Source organism: Mytilus californianus, unplaced genomic scaffold (assembly GCF_021869535.1).
Source record: "Mytilus californianus isolate M0D057914Y unplaced genomic scaffold, xbMytCali1.0.p SCAF_3, whole genome shotgun sequence".
Classification (NCBI taxonomy): Eukaryota; Metazoa; Mollusca; class Bivalvia; order Mytilida; family Mytilidae; genus Mytilus; species Mytilus californianus.
In genome coordinates, this window is record NW_026262679.1 from 86,544,803 (window position 1) to 86,567,464 (window position 22,662).

Here is a 22,662-nt window from a genome sequence, read left to right on the forward strand (position 1 = left end):
TCATATTCCATATTCACATTTCTTATTGCATATTCCCCAATCATATTTAATATTCATATTTCATTTGGCGCTTGATGGAAAATGTTTTTGGCTGCGTTTTTAGAAACGAAATGTTTGCACCTGTCCTAAGTCAGGAATCTGATTACAGTAGTTGTCGTCTGTTTATGTAGTTCATACGTGTTTCTCGTTTCTCGTTTTTATATAGATTAGACCGTTGGTTTTTCCGTTTGAATGGTTTTACACTAGTAATTTTTTGGGGCCCTTTATAGCTTGCTGTTCGGTGTGAGCCAATGCTCCATGTTGAAGGCCGTACCTTGACCTATAATGGTTTACTTTTATAAATTGTAACTTGGATGGAGAGTTGTCTCATTGGCACTCATATCACATCTTCCTATATCTATCAGACTTTAAAATTAGATAATTTAATTATCTCGATTTGATAAATCTGATAATCATGTAAGGGTGAAAAAATCTGCTTTTATATATCTTTACTTTATTGTGGCTGTTGTCATGTCAGTTAAAAAAAAAGTTATTTAAACAGTTCAAATTAAAAAAAAAGTAGAGGTTATTTGGTCAAGTATGGTTCAGACTGGTCGTGTATTGTTCAGATCTTTGGTCGAGTATGGTTCAGACTGAAAAAATAGGTCGAGAACTGGTCGAGAATGGGTTAAGACTGTTTCAGACTGGTCGAGTAATAGTTCAGACTATTTTCAATGGCAAAGATAAGGGTCAAGTATAAATCAGTACAGTCGAGTATGGTTAAGATTGGGGTCGAGTAATATCGAGTAAAATTCAGACCAATTCAGACTGGTAGAGTAAAAATCAGTACAGTCGAGTACAGATATAGGCCATTTCAGACTTTTACTGGTTTGTAGTGATAGAACACGAAGGAAATTGGGAAATTGAATCAATCAGCCAAAAATGGAATCTAACATTTTAAAGATATATATAAATTCAGAGTTCTCAGTACACATCTTTTTTTCCCTGATGGTCCTTGAAGAAAATATTCTGGTCCTCACTATTATTTAATTTGCAAATACAAAATTGTGTTGGTCCTTTGCAAAACTTAGGTGGCCAAAACCTTCGTACTACCACTTTTCGAGAACTCTGTAAATTCAAAAATCGTATGTATATTTTTTATTTAACGTGATCGAAACCGAAAGATTCGAGTTTGTTAAGGCGTACTTGTATGGATAAAATTAGAGAAATAATCAAAAGTGTACCAGACATACGAATACATGCAACGGACTAATTATTTGTTTAGCTTTCAAGCTTATTTGACATGACGTATGGTCTCAAGTGAACTTATTGTTTGATCTTACATAGGGTCTCAAGTACACTTTATCTGAGGCTGTACACGTACACTTTCTTTCTTTTTTTGTATTTTTTGGTATCTTAACAATTATCTGTGTAAATTTAATATGAATTAATAAACATAATTTGTCGAATAATCAATGTAACAAAATAAATTAAGACACAATTATCGACCGCTTTGGGGGATATTTTTAAACCTCGTATAATTCAATTATACATCTAATATCGACTGATTCCATCAGCTACAGTGTCATCGATTTTCCCCCCACATTATCATAGATGGCGTTGTTGTTGTAGATAATAGGAAGCATCGTCCTGGAAACCACCATTTACGTCAATAATTCAATTCTACAATTCCATGTTGACTAAAATGTAAAAGATAAATACATTGTGTGTGTGTGTGTAAGAGAATTTTACACAAGATATCAATCACGTACTACACTTCCTTATCACCAGAAATTGACATAAGAGGACACACAGTAGAAATAGATTACGGTAAGTTGACATGATATTTTACTAGTTTACGTTCAATATGGACAAGAAATGAGATGTGTGATTGATTGGGAATTTTTTGTTTTTGGTGGTTTACTGTTGTATACATGGGGAGATTCAATCTATAATTTAAAAATTCACTAAACTCGCAAAATTTGTCAAAAGTGTGATGCCAAGGTTCGACCCCCCTTTTTTACCCAGTTTTTCTTTTCTGTTTATAAAGACCTCACATCAAGCATATATTTTATTGCATTTGTAATACTGGTATTTACAGTGGTTTAAAAGTATGTAATTTTAAAATTGTTTTCTGATAATTCAAGGTTTTGATTATCTGGGACTATTACACTTATATACCAGTCCTAGTCGACTCATTTTAAACATTTGGTCATAACGTACATTTTATTTGTACACGTTAACACAAGGTACATATAGAATGTCAGATTATGCAGTCTTTCGGCTTACAATCTTACACGAGATGACTACTTAATGTCATGTAAATGACACTTCAAAAATCTTTTACATTTTATACACTACAACAATTTTTTTTATATATATGATCATATATTGTAGAATTATCGCGTTTAGCGAGGAGAAAGTGTCCCGTTTTATTAATGCATTTTAATAAATTTTTCTTCAATATGAAATCTTACTTTCTTTTTTTTTCCTTTGGTAAATTCGCTTGTTCGATGCCAATATGATATAATGTTGTATTAGGATACCTACGGAAAGAAGAAAAATCTCAGTATTTTCATCCAATTTTCACGAATACTGTTAATTTCGGCCATTAAATTCATAGTGATTGTTAAATAAAAATCAACTGTTAATCTAATCATGTCTATCTGACAAACAGATATTAAACTGCAAATATACTGCAAATATAGATTACAGCAAATGGTTGACTCTTGACAATTCGTGGCTGATTGCGGGCCGCTATTCCCCTAGTCCTCGGCAAAACAAGAAAGACAAAACATTTGCAGTCTAACTGTCAGATACTACGCGCGTCCTATTGTAAAGACAGTGGTCGTTCTTCCGGATTTTAAATCTCGCACCGATACGATACCAAGCTGAGCTAATAAGAAAATAAACTATAAATTACCCAAAAATTATTTGTATACAACATCTCATGTCAACCGATTAGTATAGTTTTGTGCACTATTATAACTATGCTAATAGTTTTTTGCACTAATAATTCCAACACTGTTTACACCTTAATTTTGGTCATTATTCATATATTTTTCGTGACACGTCTAGAATACCTTCAGCATTTTTGCTAATCGTAAATTGAAAAGTTCGTTAAATACATTGTACAGATTACTTCCGATTATAAGATATTATTTGGAATGCATAACAAAGCACATCAACCATAAAGTAAGTTTTAACGGAAAAAGTAGAATTTTTCACTATTTCAATTTTTATCTGTAAAATTAACAAAAGATTGATATTTATGGACTTCAAATGAAACATCTCGCCTTTTATATGGTATACATGTTTCAGTGAATTTGTAAAATCAGCCTCGGGATTTTGTAAAATCCTTGAAATTTCAGGAGTTTTGTAAAATCACTGAACTGATTAGTCTAAAATAAATAATTTCGTCTAAGGATTTTACAAAATCCCTGAAATAATTCAGGTTTTTTTTACGGATTCACTGATTTAATTCAGGGAATTTGTAAATTAATCAATCTTTGGTTTAAATAATTCATTGAAAACAGACAATAGCATACGGCAGTTACACTGGACAAGTCTGGGGTAGTTTGTTCTATTTGATACAAGGCGTACATTTTCCAAATAACTGAGGGAAAATTAAAATGTAATATATAGAAACGGAAAAAAATATTAGGAAATTGTGGATTATATTGCTAAAGATCCAAAAACAAGCTCATGGCCTGTTGCAAAGTAAAATGTCTGTCCCTATCTGAAATACCATCATTTTCCAGAAGCAGTCGAAATTTCCCCGACCTTCTTCCCGGATGGTCTCTATTACAGGACCTACCTATTGTATTTATAGTTAATTTGTTCCCGGCCTGAACATGCATGAAATATTTACCACTGGAGGTTAAGCAACCAACAATCAATCAATCAACATGATCACCTTCCAAATGCTCCGTGTTTCTGTGTTTGTAAACTTGTCTAGTTTTTGCATGTATGTAAATCAATGTCATTTGCAACAAGGAACACTCGTATCGAAAATGACATACAACAACACTAGTCGTAAGGCTTTCAAAATTCAAAATCTGTAGCGAACGCAATTTGTTTAATTCTATATAAGAGTAGCAATGATCTAGATATCTGGTAAATTTTCACCTGTAATACTGTGGATTCATTTATATTCGTGGGTATCAATATTTTGTTGAATTTTTGAATTTGTGGTTCACCTATACCCACGTAAATTAGTACCCCACTTATAATTAAAAATTAAACTAACAATAGGAGCCTAATCGAACATATTCCCTTCTTGTCTGATCACAAATAAGCAACAATTCTACTACCAATTTTTATATATAATTCGATGTGAAAGTCTAACTATTCGCTTTGATGTTTTTCTTTAGACATTTCACCAGCATCATAATTATCATTTTCATGTGGCCCTTCATCTTTCATGTATTTTATTATGTGATCCTAAACTGTTGATGTTAAATATTGTTGGTTCAAACAATGAAATTGTATTGTCGTTAACATAACAGTGCATATCAACCCGATATGAAAATCAACCTTTTGGCAAAAAATGCTTCAATTGCCAAGCATATGGTCACATATCAAAAGACTCTCTCGAAGAAAAGCACTTCAAGTGGAGTGCAGCCAGGACCCGCCTCTCTAGAACGGCGAGTAACGAATCGGCACACAAGAAGCACACGATTCACAAAAAAAAACAAAAACAATTAGAAACACCGTCATTTATTAATGTTTTTAAGGAGTTATTTGTCTTTTTCCCTCTCATGTCTCGAACAGTGAATGCAATTATCACTAAAATTAATACGAAACAACTTATTAGGTAACGATGAACTTATTCGTTTAGTGTATGTTTACTTGTTTTTGTTTTAATGTCTTTTTGATCGAGTTTAGCCATTTCAATGAATATATTATAGTGTGTCTTTTTATGTTGTAATGATACACTACTATCTCAGGTTATGGTGAAGGTTGGCGCCTGTTAAAACGTTTAAACCCGCTGCATTTGTTTGCACCTGTCCTAAGTCAGGAACCTGTTGTTCAGTAGTTGTCGGTTGTTGATGTGGTTCATAAGTGTTTCTCGTTTCTCGTTTTTTATATAGATTAGACCGTTGGTTTTCCTTTTTGAATTGTTTTACACTAGTCATTTTGGGGCCCTTTATAGCTTGCTGTTCGATGTGAGCCAATGCTCTGTGTTGAAGGCCGTACTTTGACCTATGATTGTTTACTTTTTACAAATTGTGACTTGGATGCAGAGTTGTCTCATTGGCACTCATACCACATCTTCTTATTTCTATCATAGTATTCCCTTGTTCGAAAATGAGTTAACGATTAGTGCTTCGGTCTGTTATTGCTGGAAATTATAAAAGAAATCTTTTATTTTTAAAATCAAATATAAAGACAGTCGAATTGATTGATTACCTTCCTTCGTAAGAGGTGGAAAACACTTGCAAGGAGTAAGAAACTGATTGGTTTAGGTCATGTTTCTCATGGAGGTTTAGCTAGCTATAAAACCAGGTTTAACCCTCTATTTTCTCCGGAAATGCCTGTAACAAGTCAGGAATATGGCAGTTGTTTTTCACTTGTTTCGTTGATCGATAGCGTTTGATTTTGTCAATTTTTATGGACTTAATTCCCCTCTTTTTTTAATTTGCCTTGGAGTTCGGTATTTTTGTTATATTTTTTTTCACAATGGCAAGTATTAAAGACATATCAGGACGAGAATATTGATTGATTGTTGGTTGCTTAACGTCCAGTGTCAAATATTTCATGCATGTTCAGGACGAAGGACGAGAATATATATTATATATAAATGTGACGTGAATATGAACCTTGCTTTGGGTAGACTGACATGCCGGAGTATTAACGTGCTAGTTCACATGATAAATGTCCTCAGGGAGGGATGCGAACATACAAGGGCACATTATATTCTGACTCAAACGCTGAAAACAAATCCAAATATTTTCATGTTTGAACAGTAAAAAGGAAATATAAAAATCAAAAAAAGTGTTGTCATAGCAATATGATACATATAAATAGTGATGTCTGTCCTAAAAAAATTAGTAGAGACATCAGATAGTATGTAAATCAGTACTTCTTATTGATCGATAACCAACCATGCTGAGTCTTGACTATTTTTTTTCATGCTTCACTTGCTTTTGTCATATTTAAGAAACTTTAATAGATGATGAATGACTGCTAACGTCCAGCGGCAAATTGATATGCATATTCAGGAGCTTTAATATACATCCATGCTATCACATATGGGTAAATAATTTTCCATGTTTTCTATACTCTTAAGAGCCAAATCAAATGAAAAGTAACTTTTGTTTAATATTATCATTTATGTAGGTATGAAGATCTTAAATGTGGTAATGTTATATATAGGTGTACCTGTCGAAAAAGCAGAGCAATAACGTAACAGCAGATGTCGTCCAAACTTATGATGCATTAATAAATGAGTGTAGTCTTTATATCTGTTATGATAGTCGCTTTAAAATAGTGTAAACCAGCAATGGTCAATCTATATTAAGAACAATACATTTCTAAAATAAAGTTTATACTTGCAATTATGGAATTAACAAACTTCCTAGCAAAATTTTAAGTGATTATATAAAATCCATGATTTTACACATTCACTGTAACATACATGTACATATCCAAATTGACTCTAATTTGTAACATTTGATTTTAATAACACATGCCTTTTTTATATTTCAGAAGTCAAAATGAGCCTGTTAAGGGCCATATCGTTGCTGCTTGCAGTATTTATAGTGAATGCATCGAAATTAGATCTTCTTATGCCTGAAGTTGCCCCCGATAAGGTATGTTTTGCAGTTTGGGGACGTTATAAATCATACATTTCTGTAGAGGAATTGGATGATTTTTTTTAGGATTTTAGTAAATGAGACGTATACTCTACACCCCCTTTATTATTATTGTTTACACGATTCCAACAAGATTAAACCATTACATAATCGTAAATTATATTTTTATTTCATCATAATTTAATTTTTGATGTAACACGTCTTCTGATTGGCTGAAAGTTTTTTGTCTATTAGCTCATAGACCGGCATAATTTTGTCATGTGCCCGTGACATCATCAACGTTTTTTCAGGATTTACTCCTTAAAAATGGAATTTAGAATTAAATTATGAGGAACAACTGTAATATTTTTTCTCTCTATTCGAAATAACCTCAAAAATGTGTTGCACACTTTTAAATAACCCGCTACGCGCGTTATTCAGTGTGCCTCACATTTTTTATGTTATTTCTTTATAGACAGAAAAAATATTACAGCCATTCCTTAAAACACATTGGTTTATTTAAGAAACGTTTGAATCATTAAGTTCTTTTTTTTTTATCCCTTTGAATTAACAATGGTTGACGACTCAACACTATGTTTCGTGAAAAAGACGAACGTGTCAGTTGTGTTATTGTTAATTTCAAACTCTTTGAGTTATAAAAACATGATAATTATGCTCCCGTTGCTCAAGTATTTAGTTAGCCGGCGTTACTGTTCAAACATTATTGATGATACGATATACCAAAATAATGTTCGCATATGGTAAATTTACAGACAGAGTAAGAATTTCAGTGGTTGTTCCTTTTAACCCTGTTGAACTAGTTTTTTGTTTTTGTTTCTCGTCGTAAAAAGAAACAAGCAATGATGTGAGGAAATACCATTGAAATTATAATGGGTACGATGACATATTATCCTGCGGTATATTGATAGTAGTTTCATTAGCAATATAACCACATATTTTTTGTTTTAGAAAGTTAAAGCAGTATATTTCACTATACAAGTACTCGAGTGTCTAAATAATTAAGAGATATGTTTTATTTTACTTCCTCTGACTTTATACCTAGTCTAGTAATTACCTCGTCTTTACATTTATTATTGCGTTTGAATTTGGAATCCCATGACGGGTGGTGTATGTAAAACAGGAGACGTTCATCTTTATATTATATACATCTGACCGAACTGTTGATAAAGTAACCTGGGAATAAATGGTATACTGACAATATATTATGTCCCAAAATGTAACAAATGAGCAACCATACTATATATATGTTCATATATTATCCAACGCAATCATAGGTTTGAACGTTGTTTTCAATTTACTACTAATAGACTTGTTTATATGTTCATATATACACATTATGTCTCTGATATGTTCTGACATGTATACACATTGTATAATTGTCACTGTACAATTTATATTAAGAGCATTCATTTGAACAGTTACTTAAATAATCCTATAAACACTTTTCATGTGCGTTTTTTTTTACAAGCTTCGACATCCGTCTTTAATTTTTAAGATAATTGTAAAATGTATGTTCATCAATTCATCCATCACTATCGCTATTTCTTAAAACTAAATAATGACATGTATTTAACTTCTGGGCATATTACAAATCAATTTTCATGTTCGGGAAAATTGTTCATAAGATCACAGACATATGATACAGTAAATAAAGTATTTACATTGCAACTTATTAAATTTTTGATTGCCATCATACACTTCATTCGGGCAATTCAGTATTTACTGTATTTCTATTGATATTTTTTTTTCATTTCAGGCTGACACGTATTTGTGTATACCACTGAAAATGTCAGATTTAAACACTTACATAGGTAACTTTAATAAGAAAAAAATAATTGTACATTTATAGACGAGTTCTGTCATACTAGCTCGATGTGGAAAACAATCGATTATATGAAAATGTTTAGACTACCTAATTACATCAATGTATAAAACAAAACAATAAATGCTTATTAATTATAAATCTGAGCACAGCACATTAAAGCTTAATGCACAATATATATATAAGTAAACCTTTTCTAAGGGGAGGACTAGTAGATATTCTAGGACAGGAGGATTTTTCTCTGTCTAAAATATTCATTTAAACCTTCTAACGATTATCAATTATTTTTTGGCGCGATTTTCAAGACTGCACGAACGTTTATTTTCCCTTTTATGCACATTTGTTTCATGTCTTTTGTGCAAGGGTATTTTTATTCAGTTCCTACCAGACTAAAATATTCATTCCCCAAATTTTCCTTTCCCCTCTTTAGAATATTAAATGGTCGTCTTTTAGACCGCCTCCATGAATGGCCATAAAGTAGTGCGGTCGCTTCTCGTACGATGGATCCATAGCCTGTCAAACCAATAATTTTTAAACGGTTATTTTCTGTTTTTATGCCAAGTATGCGGGATGAGAGCTAGAGCTGGTCGAACCAGAGTTTGCATGATGTGTCTGTAATGTTTTTGCAGACTTTAACCTTGTGAGATAGCACTTATAAATTCTGCCCATCGTCTCGGTCAAGTATATAACAGGGTTCAACATGTACCTTTTCAATCACTATTTGTGTTCAAGAGTTCATCAATGTTTTCTCTTTTACAAAAACGGTCTTTGGCTGTTATCAATAAGGACAAACAAATAGTGGCAATAAGCTAATAAATAACAGCGCTTACCAGATGCACTGGTTTTCTGTTCGTTTTGTTGTTATTTTGGGTAAACAACTCTTCAACCTTCAATAGGTTCAGATTTTTCAGATAATTACAACCATTTATTTTAAGGCTAAAACTTCTTATTTTATTAATATGAAATATGAAATTTGTTTTTAATCTTTTCAAATGCGAGTTTTTAAAGCAGTTCTAACATCAAATTTATCGATTTTCAGTTGGATTTGAACCCCATGCTAATAAGAAAGTAGCCCACCATATGTTGTTGTATGGTTGTGATACACCTGGAATTCCCGGGGCTAAAGTTTGGTGAGTACTTGCTTTTATTGTTGATTTCGAAAAATAAATCACAGTAAAACTTACAAAGATTTTTTAAAATGAATTTACGAAATCTGTGGTAAATTTTTGATCTCATATACATTTCAGCTTATGTATATTTGATACATTTGACATTAAATGTAAATGTTTGTGACATTGCGTCATGCTGGAAAACATACTAACTTATCATTGCATAACATAATGAAGATATAAATCATAAAAGGTAAATGTTGTTCAAAGCAGATTTTATTAACATCTGACAGTCTAGTGAAAGTCAACTATACTGAATGTTATTTTCAGAATTAACTTTTATAAGAAATGCTTGAAGCCAAAAGCTTAAAACGACACATATTATAAGCATGAATATAAGGAGGTGTGTGGATAAAATGAGTCCCGGATTTAGTAAAATTATAGTATTTAAGGAGCTTCTGAAATATTTCCAAGACCTCCATAATTCGAAATCAGGATATCCATAAATGATTGAGGACCTCATGAATTGTGGAGGTCCTGAAATATTTCAGGATATCCTGAAATCGAGTAATGATGGTCCTGAAAAAAATTATGATAAATTGAAATCGATTTATCTATGGACTTCCTGAAATATTTCAGGAACTCTTTAAGTACAATAACTTTGACTAAATCCGCCCCTCATAGGTTAAAGTCAATTAGGAAAAAAGGTTACCCAAAAATAATTACAACGTACACAGGGAACTGTCCACTTAATTGCCAAGAACTGCAATTATGTTATATAAGCATATTTTTCAGGAAAGAGTCAGCCAGACTAAATCTTTTAGTTACACTGCCTAGTAACTCTTTTTTGTAATTTAAAACTGATTATATTTATAACCTTTATATTTACCATAGCATAACTGGTGATACAAATTAATATATAAAAAAAATATGAAGTGTTAGATTGAAAATTTCGATAAGAATTACGTCTTTTTTTTCGGTCCTTGCAATACTGCATTTAACTGTTTAACATATGACTGAGTGTAAGTCGAAAGCTTGCAAAGTATTTTGAGTATGATACCAGAAAATGAATAAAGAAAATTAAATACCCTGTCTAATGTTGAAAAACACCTTTCAGTTTATGTATTTAAAAAATTCACAAACAAAAGAAATATGTGTTCGTAGGACACCATGCCCCAGTCACACTGTCGCATTTTTCAATGTTCAGTAAATCGTGAACGCAAGATCAAAATCATAATTTGGCATATATTTTTAAAAGTTTTCCTCACAATGAAGATGTGTACCAAAAAAGTAAAATAACAGAAATGCCGAACTCCAAGGAAAATTTAAAACGGAAAGTCCCTTATCAAATGGCAAAATCAAAAGCTGAAACACATAAAACGAATGGAAAACAACTATCATATTCCTGACTTGGTACAGGCATTTCCTTATGTAGAAAAGTTTCAAGCTGATATGACCGAAAACTACCTTTAACCAAAATTTTTATCCAATACTGGACGCACGGACGGACGGAGGCTCAGACCTGAAAACATAATGCCCCTCTACTATCGTTGGCGGGGCATACAATCACATGTCGCTGAAGTTGTTGAACATCACAGTAAGATTTTTTGATATTTCTAAATGCAAGTAATCGAAATGATAAGTTATTGAAAAATACATATATTTTTTGACGGCCAGAATCAAAAAATGTTTTCCATTCGTTTGATGTGTTTGAGCTTTTGATTTTGCCATTTGATAAGGGACTTTCTGTTTTGAATTTTCCTTGGAGTTCGGTATTTTTGTTATTTTACTTTTTAGTGCATGACCTTCCGACCTCCTATTCCAAACTATTTGGTTTTCATTGTACACTTGGACTACTACATAGTGGTCCAAGTTGTACATTAGCTTAAAAGTCCCTGTATTCAGCATTTCAATATGGGTTATAGCTTTGGGATTTTTAAAGTAATTGATTTTTATTTGAAAAGCCAGTGCATTTTGTATGGTAATGCATTTTTTTTTCGGGAAAAGTAATTAAATAAATTAACCAATTATCACTGTCAATTAAAATCAATGTAAACAAGCAGAATTTCAATCGTTAAAAAGTTGTTATCGACCCTTTTTAGGAACTGTGGAGGTATGGAACATCCATCATTCAAATCAGCAGGTACATGCAAGACGGGAAATAAAGGAATTATATATGCCTGGGCTTATGACGCACCTGGTTTGACATTGCCAAAAGGTATGTTTTATTGTCCGAGGAAAGAAGGTAATTTATATCGGAAAAAGACATTCCAATATTTATTTATTTTTTTAAAAAATCTACAACTTCACGTATCAAATCATAAGAAAGGCTTATGAAAGTCACCGGTTATTAAGAATCAATAGCTATTTTCCACTGTAAAAATGTTGTCTAGCTTTGTGGCTTAAAATAACATTTCATCCGAAGCAACAACCGTTACCGGTCAATATACCTTTTCCATTTTAAGATACTTGATTTGTTCCTTATGTGTGAAGAGAGTTAAGTAACCAACGCTTTGTTAGGATGTGACATCAATAACTATATACGCAATACTTTGTTACAACTTTAGTATTGATCAGTCAACTCCTACGCTAGGAGTTCCAGGAATGCAGATCAATCGGAACTGTTGATCTCTGTTTGAAACATTATCCAATAAAAAACTAAAATAAATCCAATACTACATGATAACTTGAATATAACACCGGAGTCATGCAAAGCAAACTAAACAAATAATTTAATAACGATGAATTAGCTCTTTTGAAGGTGCGAATATCAAAATTCAATGCAAATGTTTTAGATTAATTAGCGCTTTTGAAGATCCGAATATCAAATGCAAAATGTTTCAAATATGTTCTTTTAAATCTATTGATTTGGACTGATATGAAATAATTAAGATGTAACATGTGCCTGTTATGGTCGTTGATATACATTTAATGTAATGTATTACTATTCTTATTGATTTTGTCATTTGTTTGACCATTTTTCTAAACTTATTTTACTTATACATTTCTATTGGCTATACATTTAATTTTGTAACATCCAAATAAAAAGTGATTAGGCTTTATTAATGGAAAGACATAAGAGAAACACTAGATAGTTTTTTGTTATAGTATCCATACGCATATCTGATCAAAAACTGACACCTTCTATGCTTAGAAGTGTTACTCTTGTGGGAAAGATGGAATATGGTGTATTAATGTGTAACATAAAATTCCTACACGTGATTGACAAAACCCAAAGTAAAAGAGCAACGTCTTTTATTGCTGCTCTTCATCTAATAGTGATAATCATATCAGTATATTCACAAATCTAATATGAATCTCTGTAAAATGCAGACAGTGACCCTATTACGTTATCATCGATAATGATAATTCACATAACTCTTTATAATATACATAAATTAAAAGATAATTTGAAAAAAAATATTACAAATATCAGCTAGAAAATTGTTATAAGAAATAACCATAATGTCTAATCACACCTATATTGCTAAATGTATTTTTTATTTCAGATGTTGCATTCAAAGTAGGCGGAGACACTGGTATAAATTATCTAGTGCTGCAAGTTCACTACAAAGATGTTTCCAGTTTTCTACCTCCCAGTAAGTTTATATCTGTTTTTTTTATGCTTTCCTAACAAAGAAAATCCAGATTCTTATTTAAACGTACAATTAAGTGAAAAGTTTCACTTCTTACTTACTTACACCATTTACTTATCCTCATTTACCCGAATGAGACACAATGCCACAAAAGTTACACTACAGCATCGCATTATATATTTTACAAGGAAAGAAAGTAAAATGTAAATATATATTAGCAACACGACGGTTGCCACATGTGGAGCAGGTTCTGCTCACCATTCCAGATCCCCTTAGATCATCCCCGGTTTTCGTTAGGGTTCGTGTTACTTAGTCTTTAGTTTTTTAAGTTGTGTTTTGTGTGCTGTTGTTTGTCTTTTGGTCGTCTTTTGGTCGTCTTTCTTCATTTTTTTTGCCATGGAGTTGTCAGTTTGTCTTCGACTTATGAAATGGAATGACACTTCGACATTTGACATCTCTTCTAAAAAGCAGGCTTTTCATATGTTCTGTCAAAAATATCAATGATCTGTTTTAACAGAAAAACTTTTATTCCACATGGTGTCCTTATAAATGTACCTTCCATGTTGACCTATTCAGCCACACTATTTAGAACTAGGCATTTTCAACCCCTTTCCTGTCATTCTTTTAGCACAGATTGAAATTAAGAATAGTCTTATTACCATAATTAATAAAAAAAATTGTCATGTTTCTAGACTTATATTTCCCAATTGTTGTTTTTGAAATCGAAAGATACTTAAAAAAGAATTGAATAATACAACTTTACATTTGGGTTTCTTCGCTGAAAGAATATGATGTAAATCTCAGCTTCAAACTATTACTTAAAGACAACACAAACAGAAAAGGGTTTAAAACGTAATCCTCGTCTATAAGAAGCTATATCCTAACACTTAGTGGGTCTCTTTTTGATGAAACAAGCCAAGTGCAGTGCACCATTTTAAAACATTAGTCTGAATATTACATTGGTTGCATCACAATTGTTACATCACCAACTTACGAAACGTGATTATTGTTTAAAATAAAATCATCTTGACGTTGTGAAAAAAGTCCGACCTTGAAAAATCGCTTAAAAACACATTTATGGCAATTTTCCTAAAAGAATAAAACGTTTATGTATTAATGGTAAAAATGAAAAAAAAAAATGGAATACTAATTTCTATCTTGTTTTTTATTTCTACGGGAGTTCTACCATATCCGGGTAGATTTTGTCGCGACAAAAGACTATTCAGACTTTTCGAAATGGAAAAAAAACAAGGTGTGTCTGTAATTTGATCAGAGAAATCTGCATTTAAGAATTAAGTTAAAACACTCGCATCTCTTTTTTAAAAATTTTTATTAGATTAATTCAAACAATTTAAAAAAAAAAATCATCCACTTCTGATATTCAAATGTTTATTTCAGACAATGGAGTAGATAGTTCTGGTGTCTCCCTAATAACAACAGATGTACCGTAAGTAAATAGCTTTAGTCCTTATTCATAAAATTGGAATTTTTTAATTCTCAAATTAGTCCAATATTCAATTAAGGTATGCAAACTGATGATTGAAAATTTTGGTAACAAAATATTGCTGATAAACACTTTCTTACTTTTTCTATAAAACGACTAGAAACATAATGTGATAAAATGTAAAATTGCCAAAGCACAAACGATTTTCTGTTTAATGAAGCTTGCATTTATTTACTTTGTTTCACTCGAAAATGTTGATTGAAACTCAAAAATTTATTTTGTTAGAAATCTCCCAGAAGTAAATTAGTTGAAAACTTGACACTGAGTGAACCATAACAGAATTAAACAAACGTAAATTGTAAACTTATTCGTATATCTCGCTCTTATCAAACTATTTAGTTACACCCAATAACACTGATATGGAAATATTTTCAGGCAACCTAAACGAGCAGGGGTAATGTTATTAGGTACAGGAGGAATGATACCCAAACATTCTGTAGGTATGTATGACTTGCAGTGTGGACGAGGAAATAAACTCAATATGTACCTTTTCTTTTGCAAAAAGTTTGTTATATTTTATTTGTTATTCAGGCAGTGGGTTGCCAGTTTCAAACTTGTCTGCTCTTGGCATTTATTGCGAACCCAATGAAAGTTTTCCACAGTGCCATCTCTATCTTGACCAGGTATTTAAAGTAGTTTAGTTTATTCACTGGGACCTTTAAATTTCTTCTAAGAGAAATCTATCACTCATTGATTAATTTACCTGAGTAAAAAAAATCTTGTAAATAGAGGAAAATACATGTTTTATACTCAAAACTGCATGTGATGTTACATTTATTCAATATTGATATTATATTTTCAATCGGTTGAATGTAAACAGTGATGCAAACATTAATAAAATATAAAAAAGAAGATGTGGTATGATTGCCAACGAGACAACTCTCCACAAGAGACCAAATGACACAGAAATTAAAATAACAACTATAGGTCACCGTACGGCCTCCAACAATGAGCAAAGCCCATACCGCACAGTAAGCGTTAAAAGGCCCCGAAATGACAATGTAAAACAATTCAAACGAGAAAACAAACGGCCTAATTTATGTACAAAAAATGAACGAAAAACAAATATGTAACACATAAACAAACGACAACCAATGAATTACCGGCTCCTGACTTGGGACAGGCACATCCATACAGAATGTGGCGGGGTTAAACATGTTAGCGTTGATTTCTGTTATATTAATAATATATTAATAATATATTTTCATTCAGTTTAATATAAACATTGATTCAATCATAAAAAGTTGATTTCTGACAAAACTTTCAACATTGTTCCTTTTAAAAAAAAAATTGTTTGACATGAATAAAAACTTGAAAATTATGATGTTCAAATTAAGATCTTCTTAAATATATTCTATAACTAAACAAAAAAAATCAAATTTCAATAGGAACATTGATAAAACTTTTGTTAGAAATCAACTTTATTATTATTCAAAATATATTATTAATATTGAATAAATACATCATCACACGCACTTTATAAGTATAAAAAAAGTATTTTTGTCTATATATAAGATTTTTTTTTTACTCAGGTAAATTAATCAATGAGTGATAGATTTCTCTTAGAAGAAATTTAAAGGTCCCAGTGAATAAATTACACAGAGAAAAATAGCTATTGTATTCATTCAATAGGACGGGTGAACTTACAAAAGTTTAAATACCTGGCCAAGATAGAGATGGCACTGTGGAAAACTTTCATTGGGTTCGCAATAGCATATGTTTTTGGACAAACTTGAATAGATATGTGTGCGTTCATCTTCCTGCAACTACTGCATAAACACTTTTTTAAGGAAGGTTTCTTTAATTTGCCAATCCATTTTTATGAGATCTATTCACATAAAACTGTTCTCTATCTCACTTAGTTTTGAATGAGAAGACATCCCTCGAAAAGTGAAAATGACAATAAAGATTAATATTCAATGTTATACATTTTACTTTCCCGTTGTTTTCTGCGTTCATCTGACATCAATTAATTTGAGAAAGCCCGAGGAGCACCTTATAAGGACATCAGCTCATAAGTGTCCATACTTCATCACATCATCATAGTCTTCCCATGGTACTCTGGATTCCTTTTTAATTTTGCATTATGCATAAAATACCAGCCTAACAACCGTTCCAATGGGCATGTGTATTAAAAACGACGAAAACAACGATTTTTGTGTGAGATTTATTCTGAAAATAGTATCAAACTGTACCAATTTTACTGCACCAAAACCAAATACAAATGCAGCAGAGCAATTATAACCGAAACGGATCAAACAGCCAAACCTATAAAATGTGTATCAATGTTAAAAATACATATTTGTGATAAGTTTGTTTCATGCCCGATATCTCCTTGATAGCAACTTTATCTCACACTATTCCTTACCTTGATGATGGATTTTTCGGGCATTTTTCTTCTTAGTATAACTTTAACTTAACAAAATTGTTTGCTTATAAGACAAATAATTCCTATTTTGTGTCGTTTCAGAGTACTTTGAGACTGCTTGTAAGTATGGTGAGAGTTTCACGGTGCATCCATTTGCCTATAGGACGCATGCTCACATGCATGGTACGTTTATATATATCGTTTAGATGTTGTTGTAAATTTAGTGCATTTTAGGAGAAATAGTTAAACCTGCAACACTTCCTCGTGTTACATCTTTCATTTTTTAGTAATAAGTTAAGAGCTACATATTTAGATGATATGTTCTGTGTTTGGTCAAATATCATTATATCAATTATGATAGGTTTATTTAATGACATAGGCACCGTAACTTAAGCACTGAAATGGCGAGGTCGTCTCGTGGTATTCATTAGGCAATATAACGTAATTTACAGAACGACATAGGAATTTAGACATTTTAACATTAGTGAGTTTAGGTGCATATGGTTATTTCCTCCTTAAACACATTTACGAACCAGCAAACCCAGAAAAGGTCTTCAACAGAGTTATAGATTAAATGATGTTTTTTTTTTATCATATATAGAAGCTTTTTATCAGTAGATATAAAAATAGTATTTAGGTATAGAAAATGACATTATAATTTATTTTGTAATCATAAAATTAAAAAAAAAGGAAATGTTGTATAAGACAACTATCCACCAGAGTCCAAATGACGTGATTGTTAGCAACATTACGTACAGTTATTTTTCCTACCTTTGACAGGAAAGGTTGTATCTGGCTATGTTATAAAGGATGGTGTGTGGACAGAATTAGGAAGAAAAGATCCCATGAAACCAGAGGTAAACAAAAACATTGCTTTAAATTGCAAGTTGTTTTAGAAACTTCAAATTTTTTAATGATCTGTGAATGTTAAAATATAGCAGTTTAAATATTTAATCCTCAAATGTATATTCCGTTTTGATTGATAACAGAGATACACAGATATGACCCTTTAAACAGATGCGTATATCTTATTATCTTACCTCCTATACATTTCTAGGAATATGATTGGTTAAAAGCAACCGCGTGGAGACCGTGTATATTCCATATTGGGTTAGTAGGGTTCCATATTGGGTTAGTATGCGGGGCTTATTTCAATACACGGTTGTAGTAGTGGTGTTACATCCCTTTATAAAAACAACACGGTGTTGAGGAAAATCTTTAAGGTTTCAACAATCGAAAAAATTAATGATGAACGATTGAAATAAATTCAAAAAACACATTTAAAGCTGACAAGTTGTTATTGTTGGCATTTGTTTTTGTATAGACCAATGGAGAGGGTTGTTAATACTAACGGTATTGAAGTCGTTACATAATAATATTGTCACTGCTATCCTACAAACATTTTAACACGTTTACTGCTTACCTTTCCAGAGGACAAGAGTTTAAACCATCGGTTTATTGTTGGGTTTATGTTGCTCAATCTTGTTTTCAGTGCAGTTTTTGATTACCGTTATCTTTTCTTTCGTTTTGAAATGTCTCATGTCTGTCCTTTCTTCAACGGACTTGTATCATCTTTGATATCTTCTTATTTTAAACAGAAGTTTTATTTATTTATTTGATCGTTTCAGATGTTTTACAATGTGACGACACCAGGAGTCACTATCAACCCAGGAGATTATATGGTAAACTAATAACGTTATATTTACTTTATATATATGCTACAGGCATTTTCTAAAATTAGGTATTTTGTAAAATGCCTGCAAGTTTCAGGCATTTTATATTTTGACTGATTTTTTTCTACAAATTACCTGAAACTAAACAGGCAATTTGCTGAATTTTGCTTCAAGTATTTCATATAATGCTTGTCAAGGTTAGGCATTTTATAAATTGCTTGAACATTCAGTCATTTTACAAAATGTCTAAATTTAGAAAATGCCTGTAAAATATATAATTCATTGCAGGTGAACGTTTATTTTCCATGAATAATAGTACTGACATACATAGAAAGAGTTAATCGTTGTCGTCGTCCATCTGTTCACAGTTTTTTTTTTGTTCACCATACTTTATATTATAAGATTAAGGGATTATTCATAGATTTTTATGAAATTTGCGTTGAATAAAATCATATTTGATAATGTTTCATTTTTGGGTCTCTTATGGAATTTTCCTTCTATAGTAAACTATTCTAACACGTTTTCGTTATTCTTATTTTAAGGTAAGAAGGTGGGCTGAAATAAAGCTGACCAGCTAATAATTGTTATGTCAATTTTACTTCAGCTTCACAATTAAGTTTCCTTATAAAAATAGGAAGATGTGGTAATTAAGTCATGATCAACTATCCACCAAAGACCAAATGGCTTAGATGTAAGCAACTATAGGTCATCTTACGGCCTAGATGTAAGCAACTATAGGTCATCTTACGGCCTTCAATAATCAGCAAAACCCCTACCGTATATATAAAGCTATACAAGGCATGTCTTTCTTTTGAAGCAGATGTGATAAACGTTTTATCAAAATTACTTGTTTCGTGATTGTCTTCTCTGATTAAATTATGGAATAAATACAAATACACCTGTCTCACTGAAATATATCACAGCTGTAGTGATGGACAACAGTCTTAGTCAGTCAAAAAGGTTCTTAGTCTTGTTTACATGTTTGGGTCGTAACATGTTTAGCCCACCCTAACTTTATATATTAAATTTATATTGTTTGAAAACTTTCAAGAGAAACGAAAGATACCAAAGGGACATTCAAACTCATAAGTCGAAAATAAACTGACAACGCCATGGCTATAAAATAAAAAGATCAACAGACAAACAATAGTACATAAAACACAACATAGAAAACTAAAGACTGAGCAACACGAACCCCACCAAAACCTGGGGGTGATCTCATGTGCTCCTGTATGATAAGCAGATCCTGCTCCACATGTGGCACCCGTCGTGTTGCTCAGGTTAGTACAAACCCGGTAATAAGTCTAATTCGGTAGGTCACATTCTGGAAAAAGGGAACGGGATTGTAGTTACGACATTTGGAACATATCCGCTATCATCTGTGAAACGGATATTCCACAAACGGTCAACCAACTAGTGATGGCGTCCGTAAAATTTACGAACGATGATTTAAACTTCACCGCTTGGAACTCTTGGTTTAATAGCTTCCTTGTGAGCAGCAACCCTCTATCAAGGAAATCATGATAGGAAATAAAAGCCGTGGAATATCTTATCAACTGGGAAATACATACTCCGTAAACTTCATTAACTAGTATAATGTTACCATTTGCTCATTAATGACCATAGGCAAAGAGAACAAGAACCAAAAAAAGGACAATACTAACAGATATTTTTTCGATTTTCAAGGTATAATTGCTATAAGAGATCAAACATAAAAATATTTTTTTGTAAATGTATGTAGTGTAATGTGTAATCCTATCACGAGTATAACATGAATATTTCTTTTTGCTTAATCTCAAAGATAAGTGTTGCATAAATTGTTCAATTTGTGTTATATTCTGCTCAAAGTCCAAATTGTAATGTTTTCACTTGTAGGCTGCTCGCTGTACAATGAAGAATGACGAGGACAGAGATGTATATATAGGGTAAGCTTTTTACACAAAAACCGATTATGCATTATACCAAACATCTCATTTTATTCGTTTTATCATTTCTCACATTTATCTAAATTTTCATTGCACCTGATTTGGTCTGTAAAAGTAGTAATGATCGATACAAACATTGTCATATTGACAACATACTTAATGTCCACCTACAACAACTCATTGACTAAACACCCTCTTTAGTTAATAAGCTTTTACCAGAGGAACCAAATTACAAATGTACATGCTTTTGAACACACACATATATAGGTATAATGAAATGTTTAAGGTTTATATTAACATTTGATCTTTATCATTTAGATCCACTAGCAAAGATGAAATGTGCAATTTTTACATCATGTTCTACACCGATGGAACCAAAACAACTGCCCAAAACTGTTGGACCGGAGGACCACCGTCTTTTTATTGGGACAAATCAACACGATATGCCGGAGCAATTCACCCAGAAAACGTCCCTGAAAACGTCAGTACAGAACCGGAAAGTGGAAAGTCATACCAAATTACGACAAGAAAGGTACAACCCATTGTTCAAGACAATTACCTAGACACATTGGCAAATTTGGAGAAGCCCAATGATGAGGGAGACCTTGTAAACTTGTTGAGGCGTCTTGATGCTACATACAGACAACGCTACAGAGATCAGGGTTTTTAAGTCTGAATTCAGATATCAAATTTAACGATTGTGTTCAAGGTTACATAGAAATTACTGATGATTATTGAGTTATCTGTTGTTATGTATATAAATCGGGTAATAATTACTCGAGAAATTATTGAAAACTTTACATAGAGAAATTGTTTTAACTCAATAAAACAGATAGAGAAATAATCTGTTTATTTGAAGGGGATTATTGTTTATTTTTTAACACTTTTTATCAATGAAACGGGTATAGTTGTCCTGTAACTAGTCATTAAATATATTTCTGAATACAGCATTATAATCGCATGGCGTTTATTGCATGCATACACGTAACACAGAATGTTACGATCTCTTTCGTTTAAAGTTTACCCATTTCCAACTTTTCATTACATGTTTGGCTGATTCTACTTAACTGACTATTTTGTTTTGGCTAATTTTAGATTAGCTTTTTTTTTAACACAACAAGAATCTTGTTTATATTATAGTTATGTATCATGTGATTAAAAGTTTATGTTTTTTATGCAGATGTTGTTGTGATAGCAGACTACTAACCCACCAGTTCAACATTTTACTAACGAAATCCAGACAATGCAGATATTTAATAAATATAAAAAAAGAAAGAATTAGTACTTTCAGTTTCTTTGAGGTCTTTGGGTATTCTGAGTTACTAAAGTACTTGATATTACATTCCAATACATATGCAATGGACCTCGAAGTAAAAATTGTTAATTGCTAGTATTCTGAGTGTCACAGGAATAGATTGGCCTTTTTAACCTTTTTTGATTCGAGCGTCACTGGTGAGTCATTTGTAAACGAAACGCGCGTTTGGCGTACACAATTTTAATCCTGGTCTCTATGATGAGTTTATATATAAACGTTTTCTGTATGTGATGACCATATTGAGATGTGCACACGTGCACTGAAGTTATGTTTACTTAACTAACATATAAACATTAGTACAAAAAAGATTAGGAAATGAGGAGTTCAACAAAGTATAAGCGGTGGATATACATTACATCACCGGCAAGTATTTAAGATCGACGTTAGCTTCTGTGAAAACCTCTTCGTTCCTGTTCGGTAAGAAAGTATTACAAAAATACCTGATCATCCTAGGTTTTTGGTGGTTTTCATGATACTCAGTCTTTACTTTTCTATGTTATGTTTGTATACTGTTGGTTGTTTTTTGTCGTTTTTCTGTTTATAAATATGATTC

The 22,662-nt window shown here is 31.9% G+C and overlaps 1 protein-coding gene across 2 annotated transcripts; it reads left to right on the forward strand.

The window, feature by feature from the left end:
- The first annotated feature begins 1,581 nt into the window (after window positions 1–1,581).
- On the forward strand, window positions 1,582–22,068 carry LOC127735299 (probable peptidylglycine alpha-hydroxylating monooxygenase 1). 2 transcript variants are annotated; one of them, XM_052245428.1, is made up of 14 exons: window positions 1,583–1,809; window positions 6,691–6,794; window positions 8,554–8,608; window positions 9,659–9,749; window positions 11,831–11,946; window positions 13,238–13,327; window positions 14,723–14,771; window positions 15,204–15,268; window positions 17,299–17,379; window positions 17,977–18,053; window positions 18,825–18,878; window positions 20,745–20,794; window positions 21,113–21,326; window positions 21,975–22,068. In XM_052245428.1, exons 2-14 carry the CDS (start codon window positions 6,699–6,701, stop codon window positions 21,984–21,986), a joined length of 1,050 nt encoding a protein of 349 aa, XP_052101388.1. In that variant the 5' UTR covers window positions 1,583–1,809; window positions 6,691–6,698; the 3' UTR covers window positions 21,987–22,068. The 2 variants fall into 2 exon arrangements, with proteins under 2 accessions (XP_052101387.1, XP_052101388.1); XM_052245427.1 differs by lacking the exon at window positions 21,975–22,068 and having other exon boundaries at window positions 1,582–1,809; window positions 21,113–21,969.
- The last annotated feature ends 594 nt before the right edge of the window (window positions 22,069–22,662 follow it).